The sequence below is a fragment of the Molothrus ater genome, chromosome 6, assembly GCF_012460135.2.
Source record: "Molothrus ater isolate BHLD 08-10-18 breed brown headed cowbird chromosome 6, BPBGC_Mater_1.1, whole genome shotgun sequence".
Classification (NCBI taxonomy): domain Eukaryota; kingdom Metazoa; phylum Chordata; class Aves; order Passeriformes; family Icteridae; genus Molothrus; species Molothrus ater.
This window is the reverse complement of record NC_050483.2, coordinates 41,105,165-41,129,615: the sequence shown is the minus strand read 5'-3', so window position 1 is coordinate 41,129,615 and position 24,451 is coordinate 41,105,165. Positions and strand designations below refer to the sequence as shown.

At 43.6% G+C, this 24,451-nt stretch overlaps 1 protein-coding gene across 5 annotated transcripts in view; it reads right to left on the bottom strand.

The window, feature by feature from the left end:
- Positions 1–24,451, bottom strand: part of ADCK1 (aarF domain containing kinase 1) — a 74,135-nt gene that overhangs the window by 11,180 nt on the left and 38,504 nt on the right. For all 5 annotated transcript variants that reach the window (XM_036384450.2, XM_036384449.2, XM_054515271.1 and 2 more), the window contains 3 exons: positions 11,607–11,765; positions 7,708–7,866; positions 4,404–4,520 (listed from right to left, as the gene is read on the bottom strand). In XM_036384450.2, the coding sequence (XP_036240343.1) occupies positions 4,404–4,520; positions 7,708–7,866; positions 11,607–11,765 (435 nt within the window). The remainder of the gene's footprint in view (positions 1–4,403; positions 4,521–7,707; positions 7,867–11,606; positions 11,766–24,451) is intronic.

The window sequence follows — 24,451 nt, the reverse complement described above, 5'->3', positions numbered from 1 at the left end:
AAGAATGCATGCAAATTTGAGTTTATGAGCATTCCTACAGTAAAAAGCACATATATCATGCTCATGGGTAGCATGATATAATGCAATGTAACAAACCAGCTTGGATTATCTGGGGAAAGTCACTGATGCTTTCTTTCCTGGACTTGTGAGCAAGCTGGAGTGGTTCTGGCTCTATGCCTCTAACTGACATGAAGAAGAAAGGCAAAGAAAAAAATACTGTATCATGGTCCTGTAGAGATGATCTCACTGCCTGCCCCTGATAAGTCCTAGATGAAACTGCCTGATAGGGCATCATCCCTTCCCATCCCACCTCCATTTGTGACTGTCTCTTTAGATCAGGAGCAGATACTAGTCTCTGGCTTTAATTTGGCTGTAATATTTGCCAATTATTTTAAGAGATGGCGACACTAACTTCTATTGATCTCATTAAAAGTAAAGGTCTTTGTGCAGCTCATTTCTCAGGGCTCAATATTACCTCCTCCGGCCAAAATAATAGCATTGATTTTGGAACCTTAATCGAAGGTTAATTGGATTGAAGACTGTATTGGGTTTTTGCTTGCTTTCATTGTTGTTATTACAGCCATTGTCTAAGGTTTTGCTTAATCCTGCTAGGGCAATTCTGGGCAATTAAACTGGTGTCAAATTAGCAAAGGGTGTGGATGGAGAATAGCCACAATTTGAAGCCTTCTCTGCCTCTGCTCTGAAATGGCTCTGATCCATAGTAGATTAGGATGGTCACACAAGAGATCTGATTTCATACCCTGTGATCCACTTGTGAGGATCAAAAGTGTTCTGTTAGGCAGTTCTATTACTATGCAGTGATCTATCATCACAGCAAGATGATGTCTGAACACACTTGATGTCCTGAAGATACAGGAATAGTTTTTAGGACTCCTGGAGTGCACTCCCAGCATGCCCCGTATATTCTCTGCTGCGGGCTCAGGAAATTATTTTCATGCTCAATGCTCCATCTTCCATGACATGTAGGTGGGGAGAAATACTCTGATTCATCCACCCAGGGAACCAATGGACTAACTCGTCAAGTTTGCAGATTCTCAAAAGGGCACAGCTAGAGAAGACTAGTCATTGTTTTTTTATTGTTTCTTGCATCTGTCAGACCCAAAATGACCATGGGGATCATTTCCCTTGGTTTTAAATGCAGTTGTATTTCCTTGGATTTAATGTAAAGCATCTTGTTGAGACTTAAGCAATTGATTGACACTGATGCCCAATTACAACTTTCAGTAAGTCTGTGTGTAATTTAACTCTTTTACCTGGTGTCTGTGCACAGTTCAAAAGCTGAAAATAGCGGAGGTCATTACCCCTGCTTATCAGTGCCTTGTGAATTTCACTAAGCTCCAGACAAGATGAAATGTAAGAGAATCTGCAAAGAAACCTCTCGCCAGACTAACTCAGTAAGTGCAAAGAGCAAGAATAGCCATTTTCCCTAGAAACAGTGTTCTTCTCTATGCTCTGCTTCATCTAACACTTGAGTGTTATAAGCACAAATACTTCAGACATGAGAGGTTTCCACTGCTGACAAAAGGATCCCACCCTGGGAAATCCCACTTAAATTTTAGCAGCTACACAGCTACAGCTCCTGACTCTTGGCAGAAGGGTAAATCCCACACTGAAAGCCTATTTCAAGTTGCAAAGCCGTCAGCTACAGGAAGGTACCAGGCTCTTTATTGAGCTAAGAGATAGTGTTTCAGTGCAGAATCCATTTAGTAACAGAAAGAAGGAAAACAACACAGTAGGATGGAGTAACAGATGGCAATAATTGCACACAGTAGCTCATCTTAAGTACCTTAGCTGTTTGCTTTCAATTCTCAGCTGGACAAAACACTTTTCTGACTTCTGAATCAACCATGGCTCATGATGAGGCTCTTAGCAAGCTGAAGTACACGGCATTGTTTCCTTTCCTTGACTCAAATCCACATCAGGCTGATCATGGGGACTCTTCACTTGGCTACCTGAGCTGGCTGGTTGGTTTGAGGCTATACAGTACATGCCATGAGCACATCTGGAAGTTCCACAGGTCCTAGAGCCCGCTGATACAGCAGCCTCTGCAGTGACAAGCAGAGAACTCACAAAGAAGGACACAGAGAACCCATGTGGCAGACCAAAGATAATGTTAAGATTTGTATACAAATACAAATTAATCTGGTATCATCAGAATGGATACAAAAAGAATGTTTGTGCTATTTGTGATCTTTAAAAATCAATGCTCTAAGTAGCCTTGCTGCCCTTCCTTTCCTCCTGTATACAGTACTCTACAAACCCCTTGAGAGCCCCTCAGTCTAATTTTTCTCTCTCCCTGCTCTACCCACTTCTTCCAAATATACCTTCCCAACCAAGACTGCAAATGTTATTGTGTTTTAAAATAGGAAGAGCCCAGTGTCCAGATGCCCCCTTCTGAGCCCTGACATGTTCTAGTCTTCCCTTAAAATTCCTGCCAGCTCATTCTTGCTAACTCCCCTCTCCAGATTTCCCTTTCACTGTCAATATCCCAGTTGCATGTTCCTCCTCAGCTACATCAGAGTGTACAAGTACACTTGTACATGAATAAGTAACTGTTCCACAGACAGATATTTCAATGTTTGCACTTGTCTTTAGAAATCAAAGCCTTCTCTGATTAAATGCCATTACAATCCAGCACTTGGATGGATCCAGAGAGATTAATGTGCTTTTGGGCAGCTTTAATGATAATCCTGCTACAGACGGTATTAAGTAAATGTCAGTAACCTGGTTTGAAGGGAGCTTTCACCTCAGGGATCCTTTCCATTTAGAGGAGAGAGGCTCAGCTTGCTTTTCAAGGCTGCATTGTCACAAAAAAGAAATCCTGCTTAGTGAAGACTCCTCTTCCTCCACACCGTAAAACAAAATGGAACAAAATGATAGAGGGACTGATAAAATAAATATATTTGGGTGATTTATAGGGAGCTAATGCATCTCTTGAAAGCCAAGATTGCTGTCATATTATAAACCAGATTACAGTTTTGAAACCTGGGTTGCCACCCCCTCATGCTCCTTTCAGGGTCTGCTGCCTTTTGCTCATCTCCCCACTATGCCGTGCAGTCCTTTACCCAGGGCAACAACAGCAGCAGCCAATAATTAACCTAGGCAACCTTGTCCCCATCTGCTGCACCTTGCCACAGGATAAGCCTGGGGTGTGCACTGCCCCTACTTCATCTTACTGTGGCCATAATAACAGATCTCTTTTCCCATCACATTATTCTGTCTGGCTCAGTATTCCCCCCTTTCTACCTTGCTTTGTTGGCAATCAGTAAAAGTTAATTATTTATTTCAGGGGATGGGAAGAGGAAAGGAAGAAAGAAAATTCAGTCCTACCACTGAGCTGAGTAACATCCTCTACCTGATTGATGGCTGAAGCTCTGAGGCTTATACTTAGCAGTAGTAGAAGTCTGTTGACAACTTTTTAAAAATTACTTCTTAGCTATTATTTAGAGACTAGTTCAGACTCAGGAAAGTATGTGATTTCACTGCTGCATGGATGTATTGTGCCAAGTCTTCCCAATGGAAGGCTGGATAAATAAAATGGCATGGATAAATAAAAATATTAGCAGAACTTTTCACCCTACATTGCTCCTATGACAAGCAAAAGCCTCTGTAAGTTAGAAAGACTGAAATTAGCTGTTTCTCTACAACTGTGCTATCTCCAGCAGTCTGAGAAAATTCAAAGAAAATCCCAGGGAGCTACACTATGCTAACTACCTCAGTCTCAAAATGGACCTGCTGTCTGAGATCTATGAGGAAGCCCACCTCAAAATCTATCTAAATGTACATATTGCTCAAGAGCCTTTCTGTTAATACATCAAAACAAGCCCTTCTGACTCTCAAGACCTGAGGAATATTCACTCTTCTATCTGAGCATGTGGGCTAGATTTCACCTCTGCCTATAGCAGAAGTATAGAATAAACTCACTCAAAGAAACAACTGTCTCACTTTGGACCAGTTGACTTGTCCAGATGAATGGAGCTGACAATGTTTTGCTACAGACAGAACTTCTCAAATCTCTCTTAATAACAAACTTCATGAGATAAAAATAATCAGAAACTGAAGTTGTTCCTTTAGGGTAACAGCAACTTCCATCTTGGAACAAACCATGAGTATCTTTAATGTAAGAGCATGGTCATCTTTCACTGTGTCTCCTTGAAGATCTTCCTAGTTCTGCAGCCTACAGGAAAGTGTTCCTCAAAAGGGATTATGTACTTTTCCAAAGAGCACAAGAAGAGAGATCTCTCAGATTGATTGCTCCCTTCACATCTTTGTGTACTCATTCTTCTGTCCCATCCCATCCTGTCAGCCTCCATTTTGCATCAAGGTCAAAATCAGTTTTGCACTGCTCAGCACGCCAAATTCCAAGATGGCTGAGAAGCTACCTCATTGACGTTGATGCCATTCCTCTCCATATAGGCCCTGTCATTCACTTGTCCCCCTTCCATAAACTCCATGAGAAGGACACGGCTTGTGGAGAGCTCCCAGTAGATCCTGGGGACCTGAAACAGAAACAGATGGGTTAGGTCAAGCAACAGCTTGGGAAAGGAAGAAGAATATATCACACAAATCCCAGAAAAGGAGTAAAAATGGAAGCAGCTGAAGCGAGGACTTGGCTTTTTTGATGAGCACAAGGCAGGTAAATTCATCCATCAGCCTCTTCCACAGGACAGCAGCAATGTGTAGAAGGATAATACACCAATTCAACTACAGTAGGATCTCATCTCATGCAACATTTCTGACCACGCTGTACAGGATTCTGACCACCTCCCATTCCCAGTGATGTCTGAGATACCTTTCTTACCTGCTCTGCAGCTTCTCTAGCTGGGCTGTTTAACTAGTACCTATTGCAAGTTTCTGAATCATCCACTCAGCTCCTTTAGACAGGAACTGCATCTTGTTTGCTACGCACAGCGTCCACTTACGCAGCTTTAAAAATTATAAGCCTTCATCATAAATTGTATCTCCGCAGTGCCCCTTGGAACACGAATGCCTTTGAGCTGACAAACCCTGCATACTTAGGCCATCTGCAATTGAACTGGGAGAAAAATCGAGTGTCACAAATAAGGGACTTGTCACAGAAACCCTGTGAGACCCTTAATTATCTTATTGCCAACAACACAGTAATGAGTGTAAAATGTCAAAGCAGTTTTCATTCAAGCTGTGGTAGATCAAGCTGAGTGAGGTACCAGAGAAGAAGTCTGGTGTCATCCAGGGAGGCAGTGACTTAAGTGTCAGTCAGGCTGGGTCCCCATTTTCCAGCCTCCCTCTCCAGACAAATTTCTCCCATGCTGAAGTCTCTATTGTCAAGAGCCATTTTGCTGAGTTCCCCTTCGAAATTCCTCATGTTACTGTGCTGACCAACCCTCAATCTGCCCAAATCTGCTTTTGAACATGGGTGAAGCCACATACGTACATTTTAGTAAAGACATAAGGAAGCTCCACCCACTCTCACTGCTGTGCCCCCCATTACTGTGACAGACATAATAATTTTGGATTATACAAATAGTAAGCCAGCTGTGCAGTCCCCTCTCCCCACCCTCCTGACTCAGCCATGGACTCCAGATCAGCACCTTAGGGCAGGACAGGAAGAGGTAAGAGTTGTTGTCCATCAACTGACCAAAACCAGGGGATGACCAGCCAGGCCACTGTAGCTCATCATAGCTTCTGAACAAGCAGCATTTGTTGCTTTTAACTATTGACAATATCCCAGTCCCTTACAAACTAGCTGCTTCCCTCCTGTTCCTGTCCTAGAGAAACCACTTCTACTTTACCATGTGTGTGCCACTTTAGATCAAAGGCTCCTTTGCTGAGTAATTTCAGTGCCTCTCAGTCCCATCATTCAACACCCCTGGTTATACTTTGCAGGTGAACCTTGCTTAGACTTTGATGCTATAGATCCACTATAAGCAAGGGAGATTCAGACACTCACAGCCTTCCCAGCTTATCTGCATGCCCATTCTTTGCAGTTAGACTGGTGAGAAAGCCTGCTAACTCCAAAACTAAGAGTTCCCCATCCCATATAGCTCTCTGATCCCTTAGCTCACTTCCAATGACACTCAGTCTTGTCTCAGGATTTACACAGGCAAGTCAGTGGGCTTGTAAAGCGCTATTCATGCTGTCAGAGATGCCTCTCTCAATCACAGCCAAATTCTTCAGTGATTTTTTTAATTACTCACAGATGTTTGGCTCTAATGGTTGTGTGTGGAAATAATTTATCTCTGGCTTTAAAAGCTCAAACAGGTTCACAGCACAAAATCTACTTCTCAGCTTTCTGGCATGTTTAGGAAAATTTATGATACAGAAGCCCAATTCTTCTGCTGCTTTTAGGTGATGAACACGTCTCTGAATTGGCAGGTCAGACGGGAGGATCCATTATTTAGCCATCTCAAGTCATTTGTTATTGTTACACATATTGATACCATGATAGCTCCTTAACCCAGCAAGGAGGTGATTGGCTGTCTCCATGGGGATTTACTTCACAGTACGCTACTTACAGTGCAATGGACATGCTCTCCAAGCTGCATCACTTCTGATATGCACCCACTCAGCAAAACCACTCTGGCCTTCCCTGTGGTGGCTTTTACCTGTGTCTATGGGAAGGCCATTGCTGCCACTGGGCTTCAAAAGGACTGCTCCAAAGCTGGCATTAGGCAACATGGAATTACATCCCTTACATGGAAGGAGCAAGGAAAAATTGACAAATCAGCCTGTAAAGCCTAACAAAAACTCACCTTATTTCACACCTCTGTCACTGCTATCTTGGGACTTCTGCATGAACAGGAGGGAACAAGCTCCTTTAGAAATGTGTATCCACGAAGGTCCACAGGATGTGTTTTTTGCTGCCTTTTTGTATGTGCCATGGGCTCATCAGTGACTGCAACCATGGCACTATATGTGTTTCCAGAAAGCACACACTGGTGGCTTGTGTCTCTTGTGTGTCAGCAAAAGATTTCTGAACATGTGACTTTGAAGATGTGGCCTTATGTCTTTCCAAGACTGAGATGTGTACATGTCTGGTTGTACTTGAGATATTTATCAGTGACCTAAGTATGACACAGGGGAGGTGGGCTAAAAGTATCAGTGGGGAAGACCACACACGAGTGTAATTTGGTTTCTGTATGAAGTAACATGAATGCACTAGCCATAGATGTGTATAAAGGATAAATGTCCAATTCTAGGGTGAGAATGTGCTTTTTTGCAGCAGGAAGGACTCATGTAAATATGCTTTTTCCTGAGATACTACTTGACATCATCAGTTTCAGTCTAGCTTTTCTGCTCTATGTCCATTTCGTGCCCTTAGTTGAAATAGAGCCCAAGGAAAGGTACCACCAGATGGCTCAGTAAAGAATGGCAAATTCACAGTCTCTGAACACGTTCAAAAAGAAAATTTAAATGAAATTCAGAAAGAAAACTTGGGAAAATGAGCAGCAGGCTCCAGAGACTGCTGGTCCCAAGCCACCACTCCTGACCCAACAGAGTGCATTCAGTAGGAGACAAACAAGGAGAAAGCATGTCTCAGAGTATTTTCTGGTCCATATTAGCAGAGCAGTCTAGGATAAACAACACAGAGGGGCTGAACTTCATTTTCCCTCCTTACGTTTCCTCCACTTGGTGAATGAGGGGCATAAGACATAGAGAGGGACACTATTAATGCACATACATAGAAAGAAATATGTCTTTCCTCACCTTCAGGAAGTCAAAATTTTTGAGCATATGAGCAACCTTCTCAGCATTTCTGCCTTCATGGAGGAAATCCAGCTCCAAGGGCAGATTCTTCTTAGCTTCTTCCACCAACCACATGAACTCAAAATCTGGAAAAATCTGCTTCACAACCAAGAGGAGAACCTGAGAACAAGGAAACAGACAATCAGTTGCATCCTGGCTCCAAAGCCACACAGCTACACACAGTGCTGTTTTGATAGGATCATTCCATGTAACTTACAAGTAAAAAAAGCAAGTGCTTTTAGGGTTCCTGCAGTATCACAACACAGTGTCATGCCTTGGTCATGTAACACAAATTCTGGCCTACTCTTCCACAGAGAAAGGCTCATCTAGGAGTTAAATGATAGCCTACACATCAAAGGGAGGGCAGCTGAATGCTGCCTAGAAGCAAGAGAACAAAGCTCTGGAGAAGAGCCCGCGTGGCCAGATCTCACCAAGGGTGTTGCCCTTGTTGAGATCTTCTGAGTCCTATAATTCCTCCAAAGTCATTCTTTGACTTCATTTGAACAGCTCTCAGATAATATAGACGAGGAAGACCAAAAGTAATACTTGTCACCTCTATGTTACCTCTTCCACTGCTGAGCACAGAAAATCCTCTGGGCAGTTGAAAGAAAACAGTGGAGTTTGGATACAGTAAGTAGGCTACAGATCCTTAAAGAACACTTCTGGTGGAGCTCAGAGGGCAAATTGCTCTTCAGCATCTGACAAAGCCATTCACACAAGGCTCAGGAGGTATTTCCCAAGTATCATATATTCACCACATGGAATATATGGAATGCTCTTCTTCTTAAAGAGATTAGATATTCAGAGACACAGCACCCTGAAAATCCCACCCAAAAAGTTCCTTGAAACATTTGACTGAAGCAACATTTAAGGGGTGAGTGAATCAACATTACACAACTGGATGGCATAATCAAAGCTGCACAGCAGCCAAGTATGCTTTCTGTTCATACAAAGGGACAGTTTCTCCACCAGAGTTGCAAATTTACACAAGCTGACAATATGGACCACATGTTAAGGAAAATTGTTTTTACTGTTTTTAACTGAGTCATAAAACAAGTAAAAAAACCCCATAACAATAGAATGCACTTTGCTGTCTTTATTTTACTTTTACCTGTTCTGCACATTCATCTGGAAACAGAAACAGGCTTTTAACTGTGTGTTATTGCACAGTTTCCCCTTCTCAATCTCCACCACTGGGATGGGAACTCCTGCACTGCACAAGGAACATTTAAAGTACACACAGGAAGCTGCTAACATCAAAATGTATGACAAAAATAAATTTACGAACCATCACTGCTCCTGTTCAGTTGTGTGACAACATTTGTTCTCTACCCTGTCTCAACTTCTCTTATCTAAATGTCAGTTGCAAACTCAATGTTCCTTTAAAAATGTAATCACCAGGTTCCAGACACTATTGAATTATATTTTTTACTGTTATATCTAGAGGCATAAATCCTTTCAAATTTATGTCACCCAAGTGAAATGTAACCAGCGATCTTCATGAACATGAACATAAACTTCATAGGGTCTCCAAGACTATTCCATTGGTGCTCGAGGTGAGAAAATTCATGATTTTTTCTTCACTTTCTTCAAATGCTCTTTTCAATCAATTTGCCAACTTGACCATCAGCAGGGACATCCTAACAAGTATTTTGCCCACCCCTTTTCTGACACCTGTCAACATATTGTCTTGAAATAATTATTGACATATAGAGAGCAGTGAGGTATCTCTCTCTGGGTTTATCAGATGCTGTACTGATTTTTAAAGAGTCAGCATTGATGGTATGAATCCTCAAGTGAATTTAGGAATTTTCCAGCTACCTTTTCTTGTTCAAATTCTTTCCCATCAGTCTCTCAATGAGACCATCTCCATCAATATTTAAATCAACCTCTTTACCTAGCTGCAATGTCAGTCTGATTCTTAAAGGATCAGAACATTAGCACATGTGATCTAGCTTTCTATCAGTCAAAAACAGTCCCACACAAGGATACAATGATACATGTAAGCCAAGACCCCACAAGAGAGACCTTTTAAAAACAAAACTGCATGTGTCATATTCTGAGCTACCTTTTCATACCTGCGTATATACAACATGTGAATGGTAAACCAGAATGTCTGTACAAGGACAGTACTAAACTACCAAAAGAAAATGCATTGGTTTATTTCCAAGTTTCCCAGAAGGAATAGTTTAAAGCCAGAAAAGACAGGAATCATTCTAAAATAATTTGTTTAAATGTCTCTTACCAGTATAATCAGCAATCACAGCAACATGGTGTGAGGAGGTATGTTCCTATGATATCCACTATTAGAAGGGCAAATGTCCCAAGGTAAACACAGGTTTTGGGTCATTCACACAGAATCCTCTTATTACCCTGATCCCATATTCTTTCATTACCTGCTCATCCTTAATCCTTGACTGCTCTTTGTCTGCCACCTTGTTTTGGGAGGGAGACAAGGATGTCATAAGCCCCCTGAGAAGTGCTGTGCACATGATGACTCACAGAAGCAAATTCATTGGGCAGACCACTGCAGTGAGTCCTGGAGAAGATCTGAATCAAATTCAAATCTTCAGCTGGAGCCAAAGCCAGTTCAAACAGTTCTGTGTTCTCAAACCAGCATTGAAACAGACTGATCCTATCTATCTTATTGGGAGATCTCTTTGGAACCCAGAAGTTTCTTTCACTGTGAGTTCAAATTAAATACTCAGTTGCAAACTTATGTGCCCCAGCTGGAACCAGCCATGCTTCTATGCAGACTAGCCAGGATTGCTCAAAGCAGGGTGTTTTAACTGCCTAAAGAAGCTTGTTACACAGTGCTCTGAGAGGTTGCTGGCAGAATTTTTGATTTCTGATGTTCTGTGATGGAGAACTGTGTTACTGCATCAGCAATACCCTCCAAACACTCATCAGAACTCCTCAGCTTAAGCTTCCCCTCTTTAGTACCATGGACCTACCTGTCTGCCAATTACTGTGCACTTACTGTATATACAGACATTACATATATATACACACACACACACACATGCTTTATTAGGAGAGCAAAAAGCTTCAGTGTTACCACTTACAGACCTAATCCTTCCCATCTCCTCCACCACAGCCCTGTCCATTTGGTGTTCTATACTATATTGCTGGCATCTTTGTCTGTTGCAATGCAGTACAGGGCTGCAGTTTATTTCCATTTCTTCCTTTCTATAGCAAGACTTAGAAGTTTGGGAAAAGCTACAGCACTGCACTGGGAAATAAGAGTGGTACCTACCATACAGGAGCTAGGCATTGAAACTTTTTTCCTAGCTGAATCCCTCATTTGTATATTTGCCCCTGTTAGGTGACCCTCTCTGTACTTCAGTGTTTTTGTTTCTTCCATTAATCAGTTCAGCATTATGGAGCTGATCAAGAAACAAAACTGAATCATAACAACCTCATCTACTGTTGAATCCACACTAGAATTTAATTGAAAAACATGCTAATCATGAACAATGATTTTCCTTGACCACACAGGCCTGACTACAAGAGATCAGTTCATGGTCCCTGAGACCAGTTAATGAGCACACGGGCTGAAAAGAGACTTCAGGACTCACTCTCTAAAGTCTTATATGGACTTAGTATAATGTCACTAATCTTTACCTGTCTTCTCCTCCTTCCCTCTTACCCTGCTGTTCAGTCTCTCCGTCCATACAATCACCAGCACTGCAATCCTCACCGATTTTCTGTATTAATCCTGCACGACAGCATTGATCTCTGTGGAGGTTTCAAAGCCACAGGTTGGTGCTGTTATACCTGCTTACACCATAGATGAACGTGGTCCCCATACACTTCAATGGCAATTATTCTGTAAGTTTGAAATCAACATGTAATTTTACCTCCATGAGCAAAATATCCTTGGAGCTCTGAGCTTGGACCTTGGGGTGCTGGATTTTCACTGCCACTGTTCTCCCATCCTGCAGCACTGCTTTGTGTACCTGGGCTAGCGATGCTGCTCCCAAGGGAGTGTCCTCAAAACTTATAAAGAGCTCTTTTATCTGCCGAGAGAAGAGAAAAAGGCATCAGCTTGGAGTAACAGAAGCCATGCTCAGGAAAGCCCTGCCCACAGGCCAGAGAGTTCACGTGCCAGAGCTGGGCAGACTCAGCCCTTTCATAGTTCTTCTGTCCCCCCTCTTAGCCTTGTCATTGCTTGGCCTCTGAGTGAAGCCTGCCAAACACGCGAATGCCCTGGAGATACTCTGCTTATGGAAACCTATGACAGAGTCCCAGCAGCACATTTCATCTTGGACTTGTAGTGGCCAGGCAGTGTGTGAGACTTCTTCAGGATGTCCTAAAAATGGCTTGAAGTGATTATGGTCAGCATCCTGGGTGCAGAAGCCAACAGCTGCTCCTTTGCATGTATTTCTTTTGCAGATATTTAATACCACCCACGATCACCCCTGAAACCCGACTGTGTGTATTCCTGTGCACTACAGCAGCAGCAAGCTTACTTGGTGAAAGCCAGCACATGACTGGGGAGCAGTGGTTAAGGGCTGCATTAAGGGCAGGGGGACAAAAATTACTGTTTCAACCGTGACAACTTGGCCTGAAAACATGTTTAATGTGATGGACTTTGCCACACCTTCCATAAAAGTAACCAGTTCTCTCAGCTCAGAAAAAGCACCAATCAGGGACAGCAAAGCACTTGGCAAGCAGGAGAGGAAATTATTAGAAGCTCTGGCTGAGAAATTCAGGACTATAAGGAAAGTTTCAGATGAAGTGGATTTACCAGGAGCAGGTCCAGGAAGCAAAATCCAAGGTAGACAAGGGTGAGGGCAAAGGCTCACCTCCCCTGCATAACATAGCACCCTGCTAGAGACCCTCTTGACAGCACCAGGCAGCACAGGGCTCTGCAAACACTACAACCACGGTAATGCAATTTCAGCCTAGCTGATGAGCCAGGCCCCTCCACACAGTCAGTCAGCTCACAGCAAGGGCCAACACAGATATGTGGCTTCAGGCATAGTTCATATTATACTAGCTGAGGATTTTTGTCCTGCTCTGTAGGGCAAGGTGAACATAAGCTCTGAGGTTTCCAGAAGTCAGCAAAGGGACCCTGTCCCACCCTTCTAGCAGGCTCAACTGATTTCAACTGAGCAGTTGAGAAGCCTGTTATTTATGCAGTAACAAAAAAGAAAGAATGTCAGTGCATTTTTATAACCTGCTTTTTAAAAGGTAATTAAAGATGGGAGCTGCAGCAACCTAGCAATTAAATATGAATAAAGACCTTCTAAGCAAAGCCTTAAACGAATACTCTTTTTGCTGAAAAGGAAGAAAAATACTACAAGGAGCAGCCTGTTCCCTCCTGCAGCTGCCAAGGAATGGGCCCCCTCCCACACCACCCCACCCCTTCTCTCCCAGCCCCTTCCACAGAAAACTATTGCTAGCAACAAACTGGAGCATTTGCAGTAATTAGGTACCAACACAGACTCAGCTGCCTCCAGTAATTCACTAGGAAGGTTCGTTTTATTTATTTAATTAATTCTCTTTGGTCCTGGCGGCAAAATCAATTAAGTAAAACAACTGCATTTAAAAACAACTAGTTATGTGTTTTTTAATTACAGCAGGTCCATAATTCAAACCTATTGACATTTGTGTCTCAAGAGAAAATGTGTTCAAGACACAGGGACTTTTACCTTTATGTGAAGTTTATGTATTCCCTGAAGAAAGGATCTATTGAGGGTAAAGATTTAAGGTGGCCAAGAGCCTGCTGGGCTGTAAGATCCCATAAGAAAGGAAAAAATGCAAACAGAGAACCTGCCACATGAGGTCAAGCTGGGATTTTCTTCAACTCTCTCACTACCCTACATCCTTGTATCAGAGGGATGTATCCTTTACAAATTGGTTACTACTCCAACTATCATAAAGCTGGGTAACATCCCCCAAAGGTTAAAATACAGAATTGGGCGTTCACTGGCTTGATTCCAGTAAGGTACATTTTTAGCAAGATCATATATAAATTGGATAAAATTCCATCTGCTCTGGATTTCAAAACCTCTTAATTGCCTACACTGTCAATCCAGCCATTTTCATGAGAACTGAATGCATACAGGGGGAAAAAAAACTGCACATGTTCCCTCTGGCAGGAAAAATACACCTCATTATCGTGTGACTAAGTTTTCTAAAGAAACATAGTTGAAGAAAGCTGTGTCTAGGAGTTATTTTGTATTGAAGAGTTTAATTTATAAACTTGCTACATACGACATGGAAGTCAGGTTAGCAGTCTTGTCTGTCAGAGCCAGCTCAGTGGCCCTCCCACAATTCCAGGGCAATTTTGTGCACGTTCACAGGCTGCAGACAAAGACAGCAAGGCAAGGGACTGCAATAGGGCCAGAGAATTGATGGGTACCCCAGGAGCAGAAGGGCAGAGCATGCACAGGGGGAGGGAGCAGATCACAGCCTGAGCCATTACATGAGCAGGTGTGAGGCTGAGATAAAACTGAAGCACAATCATGGCTGGGCTCCAGGACCCCCCACTTAGCAAATGACCCTCGTTCATTATGGAATTGTCTTTTCTCAGCTAGCTGGAGGCAGCTAATGCCTCTGCTGCAGGCTGTGTCCCAGACACACAAAAGTGAGCAAGAGGCGGTGTGACATGGAAGCAGAGTGAGCCTGGTTCCCACACTGCCTGCCAGGGAGTAGGGTCTTTCCAAATGAAGGTGGCTGCACCCATCTCATGCAAGCAGCGAGTTCTTGGAACAGGCTGCAGGCTCTTACTGCTCACAAGCACCCTTAACAAAAATTGTCATTTCCAGAATGGATGATTAGCAAGCAAACGTCTGGGGCAGTCTTGGAGCACACCCGACTTCAGGAACTCTCAAGTTTTTTCCAGGCTACAGCTGGTCTCAAATGGCCTCATCAAACTCGCTGTTACCATCTGTAATCCTGGCAGGAGATGAAACAGCCATAGTTTCCCGACAGGTTTAATAAAGGTTTAAAAGGAACTTTAGAGCTGCTCTTTCAAAGGAGCAGGACAGCCAGCTGCAGGTTTACAGCCGTGCAGGTGAGCAGTGTCCCTGCACACAGTGGTTTCCCTTGCTCCTTCTGCAAGCCAGGTCCCCACCAACAAGCACATGGTCCACCAGCAAATGAATGTGCGCTGTACTTCACTTGCTGGAAACATAGCCCTGGCTGTTTAGTTCTGAAGAGTGAAGCTCATTTAATTTTAAATATGCAAAATATGCAAGATTGTTGGTATTAGTATTCACACCTCAAAGAAGTGATATAAAAGCTCTAACAGGATCTATTTACTTTGACACTTACTAGTATGTATTTGTGCTGAGGTTGCACCTAGAGACCACATTAAGCCCAGAGTGCCATGGTATGAGATGCACAGCCACCATGGGCCCTGCACAAATTCATGCTTTCCAGGAATTCCCAGATGTCAGCTACAGGCTTCCTCACATGCTGAAGTGCTTTCCCAAAGCACAGCTGCTCTTCCCAAGGTCTGCAGCACATACCACCTGATGCCACAATGCTGGGCCACCAGGATGCCTCAGTGTTTTTTGCAAATCCTGTCCTTAAACACTTAGGAAGATACTGGAAATCAATTGGATTTAAGCTCCCAAATCCTGAGTCCTTTCTGAAAGTATTACCTTACATGACCCGCCTAGCATGTTCTGAGAAGTCTTTGACAGAGCTGGGATTTAACCCATATATCCCAAGTTCCAGTCTGATATCTTAATCTCTGAACCATAACAGTTAAATGTGCATGTCTTGCCAGCTAATTTCTTTTGAAATATATTGCCTCTTAATCCCAACCTTTTTATATCCATGTTTTTCAGCAAATGATGGAGTACTACTGCCTGGTTTCAACTTGCCCACTTCACAGAGAGGTATGTTTTCTTCCCTCCAGAAAGGCTGCTAGCATGGTGCTCTGGAGCAGGAGCCTAAGTCATGGAGCCCTTCCCCAGCCCAGCATTATATAACATCGTTCTACATGAGATGCAGTGGCTCTGCTCTGTCACTGTGATGAATGTTGGCCATGTGTCAGCAGTTTGTTCAAGACAAATTTAGGAAGCAGTGAGATGTGGGATTGCTAACAGCAGAAGGCATCAGAACTTTTGGAATTCACTTTATCAACACTAGAACGCTATTTACTCTCAAATTCAATGCCCCTCCTGGTTTAAGGAATGTCAACCTCATCCTAGGCTGGTCATCTTTTCAACAAGATACACATAATGGCTCATGTTGCCAAGGACTCACTGATCCCTGCGAGTCTGCAAGACCAGAGCTCTAAGTGTGAGAAAAACATTACTTTGTTGTAGAGCAATATACTTCCCAGACAGCGAGGGTTTTTTCCCATCGTCCCTGCCCTTCTATCCCCTCTACAAAAACAAAATGTCACAGTGTTGCTCTGAGAATTATTAAGACAGCAAAAACTGAAAGATTAGATTTATCATAGTAGACAGTGGATTATGAAGAATAATTCATCAAACATCACAACAAAAAGCCCACAATTTATAGGCGGCTTTGTTGAGTCAGTGAAATCTGATTGGACTTCTCCCCACCTAATGAATGCCAAGCTTAATTGATGGTTCCTAAATTCATCTGTCAAGAACATGTATTTATTAATCCAGTATTTTTAATAATATTGTAGATGTAAACAGAACAGTGGTTTTGTTTTCAATGGATTTGCTGGTGTTCATATTACATTTACACATACGTGCACATATATAGAGAGGCGTACGCTGCATCCAAACGAATGCAGGTAAAGGTATGTGTGTGTTCTCATGCACAGAAACAATTACCTATGGCTTATTACAGAAAATCCCTGCATCTTTCAGTGCACAGGATGGAAAAGTAAGGTGGTTCTTTTCAGGGGCAGAGATGCAATAAGGTGCCTGCCCAGAATTTGGAAGAGCTGAGGTCTAACATTGTTTCTCCTTGATATCCCCTGTGACACTGGGCCACAGGGGATATCCCTGTGGATATGCCATGCAACAGAACTCACGCTTCAATGAGCAGAATCAGGGCTATCAACACAGCTAGAAATCTGCCCTTGTCTAATTTATAAGGTCCAAAATTTTTAGCTTTGCTTTTAAAAACCTATCTGTATAATACGTATACAACAATTATTACACACAGCCACAAACATGTCACTTCACATGCCAATGGTACACATTTGTTCCTGACGTGCCAATCACGGCTAATTTTGTTAATCACTGCTAACATTTCACAACAATAGCACAAAATCAGAGCTGTCCATCAACCATCAGCATTTCTTCCAGAAAAATGTGACTCAGGTGGGGTGTGAAGTTCACTTTTTCCTGTTATTTCTACCTTGTACCACTTTGGACCTCTGCAGCCCACTACCTGCTAAAACCCCGAGAATCTTCTCTGGGATCCTACCAACAGCATTTCTCAGTTACAAAGGCATTAGTGTTACAGAAAATGAACTTTGCTAAAGGAAGAGTCCTTGATCCCCCTCAGCCAAAGACCAGCTGTCATGATTTGACACTGGCACAATGCCAGTGCCCCCATGAAGATACTTTCTCCCTGGTTTCTGCTGTGAGATGTGACCAGGAATAAGCAAAGCAGGCTCTTACTTAGAAAAGAAAACAGAACTTTATTAACTACTCTACAACTATAGATAAAAGGAACACACACACACAGGGAAAATGAAAACCTTACAAATACATTTCCTCCTCCCTCCACCAAATTTCCAATACAATGCATCTATTCCTCAAACCACCAACTCTCGGTCCAGCACCACCCTTCAAACAATCAATCTTCAGTTCATCAAGAGGAGAGGAGTCCTTCTTGTACCATGGGCTTCCCCTGGAAACACAGCTGAAGCCTCGTGTGTTTCTGTGTCACTCGTGGCACTGCCCGGAGTACATCTGCCGTCGTGACCTCTTCCTTTCATGTCCAGTGCTCTCACCACTGAACATGGACCAGAGCTGCTTCTAGCGTTGTCTTTTTTAAGGATGCTCTGTCCCGATCCAAAAAAGGCACAGTCTCTCCTCTGGGACACATGTCCCCACAATCTCTCCTTTGGGACACCTGTCCCCCCCATATTTTTTCACCCCCTGGGGCCAAGGGGCACCAACACTGAACCCTCTTGGTCCTGAGGCATTGCCTCCCCCTAGAATGCAGTCTCTGGGTCACAAGGAACATGGTTCTGTCCATGGCTGTACAAAAAGAGTCCAGCAAAAGCCACTCCATCATCTCTTCCCACTAGGATTCTTCTCTACTCTTCCACTATTTCTCACTCGCCCAGACCTCTCTCACACTTGCACATTCTTTCCTCATCTTCCATTCTATCTTCTAGGAGAGGTCAATGATCTGTAAAGTTTTCATTCTCCGAAAAGGGGTTAAAAGCTCCTACAAGCGGCCGGCTGAACCCCCCCTTCTTCTCCGTCCCAGCCGTGCTGCCGGCACAGGCCCATGTTTATCCAGTTTCAAGGTTACAGTCCCAGGCAGCGGCTCTCTCTCTCTCTGTGTCTCTCAGGGGGGGCTGCCCGATGGCTCCGGGTGTCTCCCTCTCTCTCTCTCTTCCACCCTTCCACCCCCGGGCTCAGGCCTACCTCTCTCGGCCACATGGCTTTCCCCTCCCCCTGCCCAGCCAGCAGCTGGGCCAGGGCAGAGACCCGAACTCTTTCGAACTCTTTCCCGCGGAAACCCAAGAGAGCCTCCCAGGGGAGAGCTCTGCTTTTAACCCCGTGCTCTCAGAGGCAGACCCATGTCCTAAATGGCCAGGTTAAATGCCAATATTAAAGCCTGAATATCCATTGGCCAAAAATACAGCATCCCAAAAAACACATTGCCTGTCAAACCACCACACCAGTGTTCACTCACTCATTCACTATCTGATACCTACGATCCTAGCTACTTCCTGATCTGCTCACCTATGATCCTTTTTCTGTAGTCTCTTTTGGCTAGACAAGCAGTGGAAAAGCCTACACAAAGCCACTCTTGTACTCATCACATCCATCCATTGAGCTGTGCAGCAATACCACAGTCTACTTGACTTGTATAGTACCTTTAATTATTACAGAGCTATACCTTGAGGAAAAAGCACCTTTTATTCCATCCCTGATGACTCCTGCATAATAGTCTGTGCTCAGACACACTCATGGTAGTTTCATTTATTTTCCTGAGTCAGATCCTTAAGACAAGGCAGAACTGTCTGAGACTATCACTCATCCCAGATCGAAACCTGGATCCCAGTGGTGACAGCTACAACAGGCAGTAAGAGCAATGAGCAGACAGAGCAGATGTATGTCTTCTGAGACCCTGTGTGTGAGGTGGACCTCATCTCCCATCCCTCTAAAAGGTGAGCCACTTACCCATGGCTCCCGCAAATAAACAACATTCAGCCTAACATAAGCAAGGATTGTGATGGCCAGACTGGAACATAACTGGCTCAGGAACATCGTCCTGATCGGCCCAAGGAGATAAATGTTTTTCACCAATTAAGCTACTGGATGTCCTACTAGCTTCCAGAGACACAGGATGCTAAAATTAACAGATTAGCTCAGCACCCAGAGATGCTTTAAACAGCTGAGAGTTCTACAGGTTTTCCAATAGCATTTCACCACAGCCTCTCCCGTGTTTAGTTTCATTCAGCTGTTCTTTGTCCAGGTGCTGGTTTCACAAAGCACTCTGAAAGCAGAGAAACTGCACAATATACTTCTGATGTAAGGCAGATATCAAGCTAAACTATAAGAAAGCAGAGTCCAGACATCATCTGCAGGGCTAGCACAACATCTTTGGTAGGACAAACATATAGATGAAACCAGAGAAAGGAAACAGCAAAGCTGGGATGTCTCCAAATAAGTTTCTAATCCATCCACCTGTGTGGATGAACATTATTCCTGGTCAAAGTACTACATCCAGGTAGTTTTCCCTCATGTTTATAATCTCATACACAGAATTACATTCCAAGAAATTCTATTTCTCAAAAATGTCCATTACCAAGGGAAAGGTTTTGCTGTTGGAAGCTACATCATAATTTTAAGCTGCAAATCCAGTTCACTTCCCTGTGGAAAAGATGGAAGGTGGAAGAACCTTGCATGACTGAATCAACTACTTCCTCAGAATCCCCAAGTGATAACAAAGGGATTAACAGTCCCTCTAACACTGGCATGGACATTGAGAAAATGCTTATTTTCTGTCCCCAGATGCAGTTAATTAGCATAATGACCTGTGACCTGTTCAGCATCCCACTTCTTTCCATCTTAAAATATAACAAAACATCTTGTGCAGCTAGTCATCTTCCTGATACCCTAAACCACTTCTGCAGCCCAGCCTGTCCATGACTGGCCTCCAACAGCAGCCAGTGCTTCCTTATCCTAACGGTCAAGCAAGAGTCCACTAACAACTATGCTTGTGTGGAAAGCAAAGATGTAAAACTGCAGTCTCTCCACGTGCACAGTAAACACTGTCACTGTGCACTCTATTTTGCATGACATAAGTATCTTATAGCCTATGCAAAATGCACAGACCAAAGCAAAATAAAGCCAAGGTGTGTATATACATATATAATCCTGTTTGCTTTCCATTCCATCATGCTGAAAAAAAATAGGGACTTGTGAGCTACTTATTCACGCCAACAATGCAGGCTATGGGGCAGATGCTTCCCTGCTCTTCCCTTGCACATACAAATGCCCTGTTTAATTTGCTCTTTTATCTTTCTCCCAGTTGAGCAATGCTCATTAAATCCACTCTTTTCTCTCTTTTTGGGGAAATGCTACTTACTCTTCATCTCTTCTGTCTGTGAAGATGGAGCCACACTGGTCAGTTGTTCAGACTGGAATCACAGTCCTTCAAGAGCACACAATGATGCCACTCCCAGCCATCTTTTGTATTTTAATTGAAAGCATTCTTTCTTTTTCCTCCCCCTGCTAACAAAGGAGGGTCTCATTTGTTACACCAGTGCACAGTGGAAACACAGCAGAAGACAACTCTGCTGCATCCCATCTGCCCAAAGGGATTCTTATTCCATGGCTGAGGTAGAGCAGTAGTGGCCCCTTTGTATTAAGATTTTCAAGGCTTTCTGTGTTCTTTGCAGCTCTTCAGCTCCCAAGCAATAGAGCTGAAAGTGCTAACATAGCAGGAATATCCCAGTAGTTCCTAAGGAAGGGAAAAGTCTCCTCAGCCTTCTGCTCTTTTAATTGCTCTCTTAGTATATCTGAGCAGCTGGCTTATCCTTTTCCTAGCTTTCTGGAGATGTTATACAAAGCTCTGCTCACAACCTCTACCCCCACCACTGCATCTGGATAATGGCTCACATAAAATTCTCACTTCCTTTCTGCTGACTTGTAGTTCTGGCTCTGTACTCTACACCAGCCTGCTTCTAGCCAAACTACAATTTCAGCCTGCTTCTCAGTCATCTTCAGTCATATTCATTCAGTTCACATTCAACAAAGCCAATGCACAGTTCCTAATCTTCTCAGTCAAGACATCCCTTATATCTCCTTTCTCATCACAACAGAGAATATCACTAACTTTCTGTCAAGCATGCCCTCAGCCTTGACCTTATCATCAACACTGACCTCATTTTGAGGTCTGAATCTAGACATCAAGTGCTAATGCTCACAAATGACAGGTGAAAACAAGCCAACTGTCCCCCATCCCCTCAAAGTTCCAATTTCTCTTGAGCCACACATGTAGTAAGATTTATGGAGGTCTCCAACACGTAGAACCCCTTGGCTGAATTCCTGAAGACATATTCCCAAAAGACATATCACCCCTAGAGCTGCCAGCAGCCTGGTGCAAAGACAGAAGATTTCTAAAGAATCATCAAATCACTGAACAGCTCTGGTTGGAAGGGACCTCAAAAGACAGCCTAGTTTAACTTCTCATGGGAAGGGAAGCCTTGAAAATCTCCAGTGATGAGGTCTCTCTCCCACCACATCCCTGGGGAAGTTGTTGCCATGACTGGAAGTTCTCAATGTAAAAAATTTCTTACCTGTAACAAGATAGAGCCTCACTCGAAATGCCACAGAGATGGGGCCAGTGGGCACAAAAGCAAGAAGGTTAGATTTAACAAAACGCCCAGAAGCATATGAACTTCTAAGACCGTTTTGACTCCAGATATAAACACATTGCTGCCATGCACTGGCTGAAACCTGTGTAGGAAAGGATCAAGGAGCCACAATAAACAAGCTCCATGTTAGTCACAGCCAGGCAAGGGGAGGCTCAGAGAAGACTGCAGAGAGGGCCCAAGGACCCTATCAGCAGTAAGCCTGCACAACAGCAGCACTCCTGTAAGAAATAACCAGCTGCCAGAGCCTGAGGTTATATGGGACACACATCACCTGTGCCACCTTGAGAAACACACATCACCTGTGCCTCATCTTAAAGGCCCCTGATTCAGCTTTGAGAACCTGAAGTATATAAGACAAAGCAGGGGGGCTTAGGGTTAATGTGTATGGGCAGTTTTATGTGACTATACAGAGGGTGATGAGGGGATGCTTGGAAGAGGTGAGGTACAAGGATTTGGTCAGGAAGTGAAGCTGTGCCAGGGCTTGAGCATAGAGTTAAAAAGGAAGCATGGAGCAGGGCATTTGTATACACAGCTTGTATGGGGAATGGCAGGCAAAGTCCACCCACAGAGAGGCAAATGAAGAAAAGGGTCAGGATGGTGTTTGTGTGTGTGCAGAGGCAGGGTGTGCAGGAGAAGTGGAGGGTTCCTGCAGTGTGTGTGCAGGACAGGACTGCATTTGTTTCAAAGTATCATAGTTTGGGTTAGAACAGACCCTAAACATCTAGTTCCAACCTCCCTACCATGGGCAGGGGCACCTTCCACTAAACCAGGTTGCTCAAAGCCCCATCCAGCCTGGCTTTAAACACTTCTAGGAATGGGGCAGACATGATTTCTCTGTTCCAGTACCTCACTGCCGCCATAGAAAAGAATTTTTTCCTAATATCTAACCTAAACCTACTGTCTTTCAGTTGGAAGTCATTCCCCCTTGTCCTATCACTACCACACCCTTGTAGAAGTCCCTCTTCAGCTCTCTTGTAGGTCCCCTTTAGGTGCTGGAAGGTGCTATGATGTCTCCCCCAATCTTCCTCCAGGCTGAACAACCTCAACTCTCTCATCCTGTGTTCACAGGAGAGGTATTCCAGCCCTCTGATAATCTTCATCACTTGGGACAAAGAGCAGGAATGACAGAAGCAGCATTGGACAATCCAGCAGCCTGTCACCAGGGTGGACAGGGGCACAGTACAATGATGACATGCAGAGGGCAAAGCCCAGTCCCAGACAGATTCTGCCCAGTTATATCCTTTCCCCGGCTTTGGTTATAATTACACAGATACAAGCAAGCCTGAAGTCTTATTGAAGCACAACACTGCCCCAGATTAATAGAACAGGGAAGTAGGAGTAGGGATCTGAGGTGGACCTGGAAGTACGTGAAATCTGGCAGATGTGGGTGGGCAGCCATGCCTGAACTGAACTGGTATGAAGAGATGGATATAATAAGGTCACTATTTTAAAAGACTTATACTTGAAAGGTAGTAAAGCTCTGCTGAAGATGTAAAGCTCATAAGCCAGTTACTGGTGTTAACTGTGCCTTGATGGGTATTGAAACACCAGCACACATGGCAGACAAGTCAATATGAAAGACACAGCTATTCAGCAGTCCACACCAGAGACCGAGATGCAGGGAGTACACAGGAGCTGAGGAAGAATAACTTACAAAGAGGTCTGGATGAAGCCCTAGAGTTTGTATCCTTTGCAGCCAACTCTCAGGAAAAAAACATAAAGAGATCAGTAAAAGTCCCTCAAGAGAGACAACTGCACGACAAATTAAATCCACAACTGACTTCACCAATAGTGTCACTGGCACCATGCATTAGATCATCCCTAATGACCAGCCATACAAACCATGGAGCCCTGAGCTCTCTGCACTGATGCAAAGAGAAAAGTCCTATGCTAAACCAGCCACATCCTGTCCTGTTTCCTTCTTGTCAATCTCTCCTCAGAATATAAACTTCTCCTTTCTTCTCCTGACCATATTTCCCCTACTTTTCACATGTCTGCTCTGATCTGTCTGCCTCTTCTACAGCTCACTTATCTGTCTTTCTCCTCTTCCTCCCATGCTTTTTCCTTGCCCCCAGATCTTAGTGCAGGGCTGTCAAATCCCTGTTTCAAGGGTGTAACCAGCTGATTTTCTTTCCTTAAAGCAGTGTCTGCTCTCATGTAAATTACCCTCCAAACCGAGCCTGTGAAACGGGCATGTTCACTAAACTCTATGAATAGGAAAGTAGGCACAGCTGGCCTATTCATAATCAACATAAAAAATAGATTAGCACTTTACAGATTAAACATTATTGTTTCAACAGTTAACATAAATCAACTACACTTACAGGCCTAGCATTGCTGCTGTCACTGCAGGGTGACAAGTACTGCAAAGGGAAGGGCTGACAGTCCATGGTGCAGTAGGAAACAGCCTGAATGTAAGTTCTCCTCTGGCATCCCCAGTATGTACTGCTAGAGGTTGTTACCAGGACAAAAGTCGGCTATGGAAACAAAGTTAGGGGGGTAATTTTGATTAATTCACATGCATTTCCAAGCAATCTAGCAACCCACTATTCTAAAGCCAGAATCCAACTGCCTCTCTTCCTTCCCTCAGGCTGATGCAGCTCAAAAATGGAGCAAAAAAGTCATCTTCTGGAATAGGAATGGGACAGGAAGCCTCTAAATACTAACTGGTATGTAGCTCTGTTTCCTATA